Genomic DNA, 11,684 nt, shown 5'->3' with positions numbered 1-11,684 from the left:
CCTGTTCTGGGGCACTCCTCACCCACCAGAGAAGGCAGAGTTTGTGTCCACGGCTATGATGCAGAGCTGCCATCTCTAAAGCGATGCTTCTCCACAGAGGTGGGCATCAGGATAGCTACAGGGCTGTTACAACCCAGACTGCTGAGCCCCATCCCTGGAAGTTGATTCTGTAGGTCTGAGTGAGCCTGAGAATCTGCATTTCTAGCAAGTTCCCTGGTAATGCGGAAGCTGCTGGCTCTAGGACCACACTTTGAGAACCCACGGCTCTCAGGCAAGGTCAGGTCTGGCAGATGTGTTTCACAGGGGATAGATGTGGGAGAAAGCTAAGCTCTATAGGAAAGCTTTCTATGCTAAAGACAGGCTTTGCAAACCCTCACAGGCATCCAAGTCACCCAGGGACTATGGTTAGATGTGGACTTGACTTCATCAGGTTTGAGGTGGGCGCATGACTGTTTCTAGAAGTGCACAGGTGATGCATATGTTGCTGGTCTGCTGACTACACTGAGTAAAAGGGCCAAAAAGTTCAGCTCATGGCTACACATTTGATTTCTATTAAAAAAGAAAATGAAAAAAGCTGTTCCCTATTTATTTCTAAGAACCCCAAGCTTCCTGCTCTCTGCTGCTAGCCTGCTCTTCAGGTAACTTGGAGCGTGTGTTCAACTCTCCAGGAACCAAGGTATGTTTTGCTGCTTTGTCTTAATTATCTTATTTAATAACAGATTTGAAGGAGCTTACGAAAGTACAAACCATATGAAAAGATAACTGAAAAATATGCCCTAAACCCACAGCTCTTGCCTGCCACAGAGCCAAAACAATTTCATAAGGGACAGAGCAGTACTTTTCATTTATCAGTTAAAACGCCTTGGGAGATGAAATCCTCATTCCTCTCTCAACTTCAAGTAAAAAAGTCATCTCAAATATTTTTTATCTCTGATTGGTGTGAGACAGAAGAAGCAGCAGAACTATTTCAGAGGCAGAACTATTAGAATTTTTCAATGGTTTGAGTAACTAAAAAATAAAAATAAGTAAAAAATCAAATAGTAGCAAATTTCAAGGATTAATGGCTTTGATAAGTTATTGTTTTCATCCAGAGAAAGGGGAAATTAGCAAGGGAAACCGGTTTGAGGGGAAGGGAGAGGGGAGGATTAAAAATACACCGTAGTAATATAGTTTAGGATTTAGTGAGTTTGGAGCTTATGAGCTTGGGGGATTCTGCCAGTAATTGGTTGGAAACGTGGAGTGTGGCTCATGGAGGCAAGGGAGAAGAGAGTTTCAGGGAAGCGGGGCACACTCCCCACCCAGATGCTGCTGGTGTGATGGCATGTGTGCCTGGAAGAGTGGAATCATAGCCAAGATGACAAGCAGCCTTCAAAGAGCAATGTGGTCGAACGGCAGTGTTACTGTTCAGAGTTAAGGAGTGAGACAGTAGTGGCAGTAAGGCCCTGGAAGATTGGTCTTGTACAGGTCCTGCTAGAGAGTCAGTGGAAAACAAAGAGAGTAAGTAAGGAGATTTCATCTCAGACCCCCGCTTATCGGCATCACTTGGAGAGATTGTTGTACCCCAAGTTGCTGGGCTCTGCTGGAGTTTCTCACTCTCTAGGTCAGACATGGAGTCCAGGAATTTGTATTTCTAATATGTTCCCAGTGTTGATGCTGCTGGGTTGGGGGTCACTCTTTAGCAATCACTGATTCAGAATCATTGATTTTGATCAGGCTGTTTCACCCTCAGCACTATTGACGTTTGAGGCCACATAGTTCTTTGTTTCTCTGAGCCCTCCCGTGATTCATAGGATGTTTAGCAACATATCCACACTCTAACCAATAGGTACCAGTAGCACTCCCAAACTATGACAACTAGGAAGGTTTCTAGGCAATACCAAATGTCCCCTGAGGGTCAAAATTGTCCCCATACAGGAGCCATTGCTTTTAGATCATTCAACACAGCTGAAGAAACTGTAAGCAGATCCAAGACACCGAGGGGGCTTGGTCTGGAAAATGAAGATACAAATCAAATGGGCAGAGCCTGAAGGGTAGTAATCTGTGCTCCTCCGAATTCCATTTCCACTTTATGAGTGAAGGCCAGTATTTAGCTTTTAATGAATGGACCCAGAAAAAACTAACCACTGTAATTCCAAGTTGCTTTCAGGTCTCTGCCTCCTGCAGCCCTAAAAAGCATTTCTAGTAACTTATCTCCAGCTCATGAATGTCCCTTTGTCCTCCAGAATGTAGTCTTCCTGGGTCACTGCCTCGCTTACAGTTAAGTGTCCTCAATTATGACTTCCTCATTGATAAGGTCCTGCCATCTGTTAGACAAAGCGCCATTCTGTACCAGGTTAGCAAGTTTAAATAGCTCAAGCCCAAAAGTTGGGTTTTCTTATTTGCATCTTGTGGGCAGCATATAGTTGAATCTTTCTTTTCTATCCAGTCTGACATTCCCTTCCTTGTAGCTGGAGTGTCTAAGACCATTTAAAAACAATATTATTATTATTGTTAGAATTTGGTTTAAATCTACCACCTTGCTCTTTGTTTTCTATTTGCCTCATCTGTTTTCCTCTCTCTTCTGCCATATTATTGGACAATTTAAAAAATTCTATTAAGATGAAAGGCACCTGAATAATTACCGGTTTTGAAGGGAACAATTCAGTGGCATTTACTACACTCGAAATGTTGTGCAACCATGACTTCTGTCAAGTTCCAGCACATTTTCATCACCCAGAATAAACCCCACCCACACAGCAGTCATTCTCCATTCCCACTGTGGTCTCCAGCCATCTGCTTTCTATTTCCATCAACTTACCTATTGTGGATTTCCATATAAATGGAATAATTGAATATGTGGTTTTTTATCTCTTTTCCATGTTTATTCATTTATTGACAACTTGGAAGGCTTAGAGTTGAGAAGCTGCAGACTATGGGAGAGTGTGGAGGAACTGGGTGTGAAAGTGCTCTCTTCTCTCCAGCCACGCTGTCCTTTCTACCCATTTTTCACTGATACAAGATCTCCAAGTGCAACATCTATTTGCGACCTCTGTGACTGGCTGCAGGCAGCTTCCCCAGAGGGCAAAAGCACACAGACACTTTAAAACAAATTAATGAATACACAGCTATTACTTAAATTATAGAGAGTTTTAACAAACAGAAGGCACAGAAAATAATAAGCAGACACCCATATACCCAGGTGTAGATTTTTTTTTAAAGATTTTATTTATTTTTAGAGAGGGAAGGGAGGGAGATAGAGAGAGAGAGAGAGAGAGAGAGAGAGAGAGAGAGAGAGAGAGAGGGAGAGAAACATCAATGTGCGGTTGCTGGGGGTTCTGGCCTGCAACCCAGGAATGTACCCTGGCTGGGAATCGAACCTGGGACACTTTGGTTCCCAGCCTGCACTCAATCTACTGAGCTATGCCAGCCAGGGCCCAGGTGTAGATTTTAATGTTTTGCTTTTTCACCTGTGGTCTTCTATCTTTTTCCTTAAGAAATAAGATTTTATAGAGTTAGAGCCCTTCTTCAATTTAAGTTTTCCCACAGTTATTTTCACTGTGATTTCTTTTACATATGCTTACAATTTTTCTAATTTTTTGTATTTTTTCTTCTATTACAGTTACCCCAATTTTTCTCCCTTTGCCCCCCTCCATCCAGCCCACCCCTGTAGCCCATAGTCACTCCCCTCTCTGTCATCTCAGTCTATAGTCATTCACATGTGTTCCTTGACTAATCCCTTCGCCTGTCTTCCAGGGTTCCCCCAGTCCCTCCTTCCCTCCTGCAGCTGTCAGTCTGTTCCATGTTTCCATGCCTCTGCTTCTGTTTTCCTTGTTAGTTTTTTTTTTTTGTTCATTAGATCCCAGTTATAAGTGAGATCATGTGGTAATTGTCTTTCTCTGACTCACTTATCTCACTTAGCATAATGCTTTCCAGTTCCATCCATGCTGTCACGAAGGGTAGTAACTCCTTCTTTCTTTCTGCTGCATAGTATTCCATTGTGTAGATGAGAATATGTGATCTTTTGTGCCTGACTCCTTTCACTTGGCATAATGTTTTTGAGGCTCATCCACATTATCCACAACACAGTAATTTGTTCAATTTTATGACTAAATAATATTCCATTTATGGATGCACCATAACTGGCTTATCTATTCATCTGTTAATAAACATTGTAACTATTTACACCCTTTGCCTATTGCAGATAGTGGTGCTCTGAAATTTGTGTACAAGTATTTGTTCAATTAGTTGTTTTCAATATTTTAGGCATATACTTAGGAGTGAAATTTCTGGCTCATAGGGTAATTGAATATTTAACTTTTTGAGAACTTGCCAAACTGTTTTCCACAATGGCTGCACCATTTTATATTCCCACTTGCAGCATATCAACTGTCTACATCCTCACCTATACTCATTACTTTCTATTTTCTTGATTATTACCATCTTAGTGAGTGCTGAATGATACCACATTGTGGTTTTAATTTGCAGTTCCCCAATGACTTATTATGCTGAATATTTTTATGTGTTTTGACCATTTGTACAAAATTTTTTGAGAAATCTGCATTCAAATTCTTTACACACTTTTACAATTAAACATTGAATTGTAAAAGTTCTTTACATATTGTAGATATTAGAGCCTTATGAAATATACAATTTGCTTATATATTTTTTCCTTTCTACAGGTTGTCTTTATACACTCTTGATTGTCCTTTGCATGAAATGTTTTAATTTTTATGAGGTCCATTTTACCTGTCTTTTCTTTTATTACATATATTTTTGGTGTCATAGCTAATAATCCATTGCCAAATATGAAAGCCATGAAGATTTACTAGAATGCTTTATTCAAGTTTTATAGTTTCAGCTCTTATGTTTATGTTATGATTAATTTTGAGTTTTTATATATGATGTGAGGTATGGGCCCCACTTCATTCTTTTGCTTGTGAATATTGAGTTGTGCCAGCACCATTTATTGAAGAGGCGATCCCTAATTCATGAAGTGATCTTGAAAGCATGATAAATAAGTTCACCAGATGTATGAGTTTATCTTTGGGCTCTTCATTTTATTCCATTGCTCCATTTGTCTTTATGCCAGTACCACACTGGTTTGATTACTGCTGCTTTGTAGCAAGTTTTGAAAATGGGAAATGTGAATCCTCCAATGTTGCTCTTCTTGTTCAAGATTATTTTGCCTATTTGAGGCTCCTTTAAATTTCATATCAATTTGAGCATTGGTGTTCCAATATTTTCAAAACAGGTCATTGAAATTTTGATCAGGATTGAACTGAAAATGTAGATCCCTTTTGGTAGTACTGACATCTTAATACTATGTCTTTTAATTCATAAACATAGGCTGTCCCTCCATTTATTTAGGTCTTCTTAATATTCTTTCAGTAATGTCTTATAGCTTCCAATACACAAGTCTTTTATCTGCTTGGTTAATTTACTCTTAGTTATTTTATTCTTTTGGATGTTGCTGTAAATGACATTGTTTTCTCTATTTTGTGTGTGTTGTTCATTGGTGGTGCATAGGAAAACAACTGAGTTTTTCAAGGTATAATTGATGTATAGTTGACACATGACATTTATTGGTTTCAGGAGTAAAACATAATTTAATGTTTGTATATATTGTAAGGTGTTCACCAAAAGTCTAGTTAACATCTATCACCATACACAGTTGTAAAAATTATTCTCTCATGATGAGAAATTTTAAGATGTATTCTCCTAGCAACTTTCAACTATGCAACACAGTGTTATTAACTATAGTTACCATGCTGTATATTACATCCTCTGACTTGTTTATTCTATAATTAGAAGTTTGTACTTTTTGACTCCCTTCACTCATCCACCTACTCCTTACCTTCCCTTGATCTTTGGCAACCACCACTTTATTCTCTGTGTATGTGCTAGGGTTTCAGTTTTTTTTGGTTTTGCTTTTTTATTTTCTTTATATTGCACATATAAGTGAGATCATCTGGTATCTTTCTCTGTTTGACTTATTTCACTTACTGCCCTCAAGATCCATATATGTTGCCACAAATGACAATTTCATTCTTTCACATTTTCTTTATCCATTTATTTTCAATGGACACTGAGGTTGTTTCTGTGTCTTGGCTTTTGTAAATAATGCTACACTGGCTTTTGTAAATAATGCTACACTGTGGAGGATGCAGACAACTTTTCAAGTTATGTTTTCGTTTTCTTCAGATAAATACCCAGAAATGAAATTGCTGATCATATTACAGTTCTATTTTTTAAATTTTATTTCTTAATTATAGTTGACAGAGTAGTACATAAGTTTCAGGTGTACAACATGGCAATTAGACACTTAGAAACCTTATGAGGTGATCACTATGGTAAGTTTAGTACTTACATGGCACCTTACAGAGTAATTAGATTATTGAATGTACTCCCTAAGTTATATTTCACATCCCTGTGACTGTTTTTATACCTGGAAAGCTTTTTTTTTTATTCTCTTCAACTTGTTCAACCTACCCCCAAACCTACCTCCCATCTGGTCATCATCAATTTGCTCCCTATGAGTTTTTCTGCTCTGTTTGTTCATTTATGTCATTTATAGGATTCCACATCTAAGTTAAATTATACGGTATTTGTCTTAACTCCATCTGATTTATTTCACTTAACATAATATCCTCTAGGTCCATCTATGTTGTAAATGGCAAGATTTTATACTTTTCATGGCTAAGTTACAGTCCATTGTATATACATACCACAACTTCTTTATCCACTTGATGATTGATGGACCTTTGGTTGTTCCTTTATCTTGGCTATCGTAAATAATGCTGCAATAAACATAGATGTGAATGTATCTTTTCAAATTAGTGTTGTGGATTTTTTTGACTATATATACCCAGAAGTGGAATGTTGGGTCGTAAGTTAGTTCTATTTTTTTTTTTTTTTGCAGTTTCTCCTTACTGTTCTCCATCATAGTGGCCTCAATTTACAGTCCCACCAACAGTACACTGGGGTTGGTTCCCTTTTCTCTACAACTTCACCAACACTTGTTTGTTGATTTATTGATAACAGCCATCCTGACAAATGGTAGTATCTCACTGTGTTTTTAATATGCATTCCTGATGTCTAGAGACATCAAACTCTCTTCATACATTTCCCATTTATATATCCTCTTGGAAGAAATGTCTGTTCAGGTCCTCCTCACATTTGTAATTGGATTGTTTTGGTTCTTTTGGTGTTAAGGTGTCTATGTTTCTTATATACAATTCTTGTATACCAAGCTACATTTTCAGCAGTTCATTTTCAATATTATTATTTATTGGTTTCAGTGTACAGCATAGTGGTTAGACACAATTGCATACTGTACAAAGTGTTCCCCCTAATGTTTCTGGGACCCACCTGGCACCATGTGAGGTCTTCCCAGAAAGTATCCAGTCATGTAATATGAAAAACAGAGACATTTATTGAAGAAAATACAAAATGCAAGAAACATTGTACTTTCTTAACACACTCAGAAAATGAGTTTTCTAAAATCTCCTAGGAATGATTAAGAAGGACCTCTGAGATGAAGGGAACTGCAGCTTTTCTTTACCTTTTGCTTAATGTACATACTTACCCCAAACGTGTCCTAGCTGCTAGTGTTAGAAAGAAAAAAGCCATTAAGCATATGTTCTATAATTTTGTAGGACTAATTTTTAATCTTGCATGTCATTATTTTTTTAATTTAATCTTTATTGTATTTTTATAGTTGTTTGATTCATTAGAAAAGGTTATTGGAATCTGAATAAAACCTCATAAATTAACAAAATCAACACTAGTAAAAAAGGCTTTTCATTTATATCTATTTATATGCTTACCTATAGCTTATCCTGCATATCCATAAAAGAATTTGAGGTAAATGTTTACAACTAAGAGATAGAAGAAAACAAAAGCCACGCACAAAGGTGTGACATGTGTTACATGATCTGACCTTTCCCTGTCTGTGCTGAATCAACATCTCACATTCATGACCTAAGAAGCATAATAATGTGTGCAATATATTTGTCCCCAGTCAAGCATGCAGTATGTATTTCCTCAATTAAAAAAAGTCAAAATGAAAAGGAATAGACACCTGGTATTATTAACAGTGTTTTTATTTACAAAGAATTATTTTCATTTGGTTGTTTGGAAAACCACTAACATTTTTCACTTTAGAAAACATTAAATAATAAGCAAGATGTTATACAGTACTTTGGATAACTTCTTTCATCAGTTTAGTGCAATGTATTATTGGCACCTAAAAGTGAAATGTTCAATATTTCCCCCTTTCACCTTCAATTGTGCAGTTAATAAGACCAAAAAAGGTAACAAACCATTAAAAAGACTCTACAGCCATATTTTCTGGCCTCTATTCAAAGGTTCACTGATTTATACTCCCCTCCTGCCCCGCCTCCACCAAGTTCAATGACAAGAGGTATACTATTAAACCTATTTTTCTAAAAACATTACCATTGTGGAACCTGGGAGATTCAATTGATAAGAGAAACTGAATCGCACCAGCTGGGTGAGGGAGAGGGCCTGGGTCACACACTCGGCAGAGACACTGCTCCAGGAAAGAGGCTCTGTAAACTCTGTTATAGTCTTTTTAAAAATCTTAAGTATTGTCCACTGGGCAAGTGAAAGGGTTATACTTATTCAAGGAAAAAAAATAAACACCACCACATTAGGACACTGAGATCCTAAAACATCTGTTTATTATACTCTTTTTGGAATAAATACATATATATATGGTTTTTTCTTCTTTTTTTGTTTTAATACTGCTAGGTTTGCCATAAAGGGAGAGACATTTTAGTGAGCCTAGCATTTGGTGGATTTTCCCCTTTTTGATTCCTCTCCATCAGGAGCCAAAGAGGGAAATGCCTAAATTAAATCTTGGCCCATTCCAAGTGACCTAGTGCTGGCGATTTTCATTACGTGGTAATAGATCAAAATATCTTCTGGGAGGTTCTGTACTCTGTTACTCTACCTTGAACATCATTAACCACCTGATATAGACAAATTTTTATCCAATTTTTAAAAGCCTCAAAAAAGAGAGTGAGACAAAGTCACACTTCTTTATAAGGGATTCCAACTTAACAACTGGCCCCGCCAGAAAATGCTCCCTCGTTGCTGCAGTCTGAGCCTGCTTCCTCTCGTTCTGTTCTTGGTGTGGCAGAGAGCAGCTGGCCACCACCCTCTGTGAACCAGCCCTTGGACACTGGAACACCAGCAACGATTTGCCCCCAGTCTTCTCTTCTCCGGGACGAATAATCCCAGTTCCTTTCATTTTTCATCATAGATCATTTTCCCAACCCTTTAATCATCTTTGTGATTCCTGGCAAAAGTAGCAGAAAATATTTTGATTACTTAATCAGAAATGAGGAAAAGCCTCAGTAGTAAGTTGATTTTAAAAGTTATATACTATTCTTATAAAGTTAAAATACACAAGGAGGAAATATATTAGTTGAGGGTTCTTAAATCTTAGAATTCCAATCTTGTTCCATTGTTCTAGTGCGTAAGTGGATCCTGTCCCAACACATTCAATACCTCAAAGCATGAGACTTGCTTCCTGTCCCACCCTGGCACGAGAGAACCAAAGTTATCAGCTAGGCCTGCCTAAGTTTATACTGATTTAAAATTAGTAAGAAACTGTTCCAAAGGGGCTGTTCCCATGCTTCTCCTCACCCTGTTTCCTTAAACAGAATGTTTCCTCTGAAACAGCCAGAACGTTTACCAAGCTTCTTACAGTTACCAGAGAGGACCAGGCTCCTGGGGGGGAAGCTGTTGGTTTAAAAGTGTAACCAGAAACAGGTTCATATACTAACTTCTGCTTCTTGTCTACCTAAGTAAATGGTTTCTTATCCTTCGTAGGAATCTAATTCAAGGTCATTCAAACATTCATCCCTCCACTACCACAACCTGACACCGCTTCAAATTCCTCTTACTCCAATATAAGGTCACTGAACTGGGTACCATTTCACCATGTATTTTTTAATTCAAGAGATCACAAGCTGCCTTTTCTCTTGCAACTAGAGTCTGTAAATATTAGGAACACGTTAACTATTTAATATCAATAGCACATTTACACAAAACACAATACTACTAACAAGGAATTATGTGCCCACTTTACATAATTGTCTTTAAAAGAAAAATACAGATAACAAGAGTAAATGCATTTTGATATGTTGCACACCCTTCTTTTATAAAATGAATGGCAGGACAAGAGTTCAGGTCAGTCCAGGGAAGAGGAGAAACCAGTTTCACAAGCACATGGTACAACATGTCTTCGGGGAAGTCAATACTACTCAAGGTACAACACTGAACAGATAACAGAATGCCATTTGCACAAATTTCTTCTGAAAACGTCTCCCATAACTTGCTACAAGGAGCACCTTATAACCGGGATGAAGGCATAGGCCACACATGCTGAAGGCCAGTTCCTACGAGGTCACACCCAGAGATGGACTGCATGTGTCCGCAGGTGCCCCTCCCCTTTCAAGGAGAGTGTCACTTGTTCATTGGGATTGCACAAAAGCAGGCCGACAAGACGAGGGTCAGTGACCACTTTCTCTGACCCACTGACGCACTCTTCTCCTAGGCCTGATAAGAGGGAGGAGAAGACAGGAGGTGAAGATCAGAAAAAGAAGAGGGAGCAACATAGGAGTTCATCACTAGTTGTGGAGTCGCTCGCGTTCTTCAGAGCAGTGGCCTTTTCTCAAGCTCACATCATCCAATCCAATCTCCCCGGTGTGACCACGCCTTTTTTCACCTTTGAAGATGACCTAGGGAGAGAACGCACACACCGGTCAGGCCTCTACTGCCCTTCCCAATGCCTGCTTATTTAGCAGTATGAAGGCAAACTTCCCCAAAACTAAATAGTAAACTTACTTAACAGAAGGAAAGACTAGAGGACAGTTTGACCTGAGGCTTGCCATCTGGTAGAAACTTAAGTCAACTGTTATTACTCAGAATCAGTTTTCCTTTAAAAGCCATTCTAAACTATGGACTACTTCACTTTAGGAATGCTTATGATATAGACACTTCTGCCAAAGATCACCGAGGTCAGAAGCAAAGAGTGCGAGGGAGCGTGAGGGAGTGTGAAGGTGCAGAGGTTGAGACCCAGAGATCCAGAGGACACAGTCCTGCAGCCTGATGCTTTCCAGCTCCTCCACTGGGTTCACACAGCTTTGCAGCAACATGGAAGAGAATCAGACTCCATAATCTAACCATGGTGTTGTTTTCCTTGCATAAAGACCAAGGACTTTACCTATCCTTGCATTTTATCTTTTATAGCATCCTTGCTCCTTTGTGGGGGTTGGGGTGAGGTTAGGGGGTGGAGGGATCCAGCAGATAGGAAGAAGGACTCGTGGACATGGGCAACAGTGTGGTGACTGCTGGGGGGAGCAGGGACAGAGGGACTAAATGGTAATAGAAAAAATACAATAAAAAATGAAAGCTAAAAAATAAAAACAAAAGAAACCAGTCTCTTCTGTGATTTGAAATGATTTTATCTTGTTTTATTTCTCTAAAAATATGAATATTAAGAAAAATTTTAAGAAAAATAAGAGTAAAAAAACTTCAAGATTCTGATAAAAGCTGTAATAATGCAGGCTACTTTTTTTTCTAAAAGAGTTTCTAGAAACCATACCTATAGGCATAGATGGAGAATATACTAGTAGAAGTTTTTTATAGGCATCAACATAAATAAGACAGTTTTT

General features: G+C 38.4%; 1 protein-coding gene across 4 annotated transcripts in view; it reads right to left on the bottom strand.

Annotated features, from left to right (window-relative positions):
- Positions 1-8,063: 8,063 nt before the first annotated feature.
- Positions 8,064-11,684, bottom strand: part of NPNT (nephronectin) — a 78,998-nt gene continuing 75,377 nt past the window's right edge. For all 4 annotated transcript variants that reach the window (XM_045820308.1, XM_045820310.1, XM_045820311.1 and 1 more), the window contains one exon: positions 8,064-10,748. In XM_045820308.1, coding sequence (XP_045676264.1) covers positions 10,638-10,748 — 111 coding nt within the window. In that variant the 3' untranslated portion in view covers positions 8,064-10,637. The remainder of the gene's footprint in view (positions 10,749-11,684) is intronic.

The sequence above is a fragment of the Phyllostomus hastatus genome, unplaced genomic scaffold (genome assembly GCF_019186645.2).
Source record: "Phyllostomus hastatus isolate PE091 unplaced genomic scaffold, TTU_PhHast_1.1 phas_scaffold_39, whole genome shotgun sequence".
In the NCBI taxonomy this organism is placed as follows: Eukaryota; Metazoa; Chordata; class Mammalia; order Chiroptera; family Phyllostomidae; genus Phyllostomus; species Phyllostomus hastatus.
Note: the sequence above shows the minus strand (reverse complement) of the source record. Positions and strands in the feature narration are given on the sequence as shown.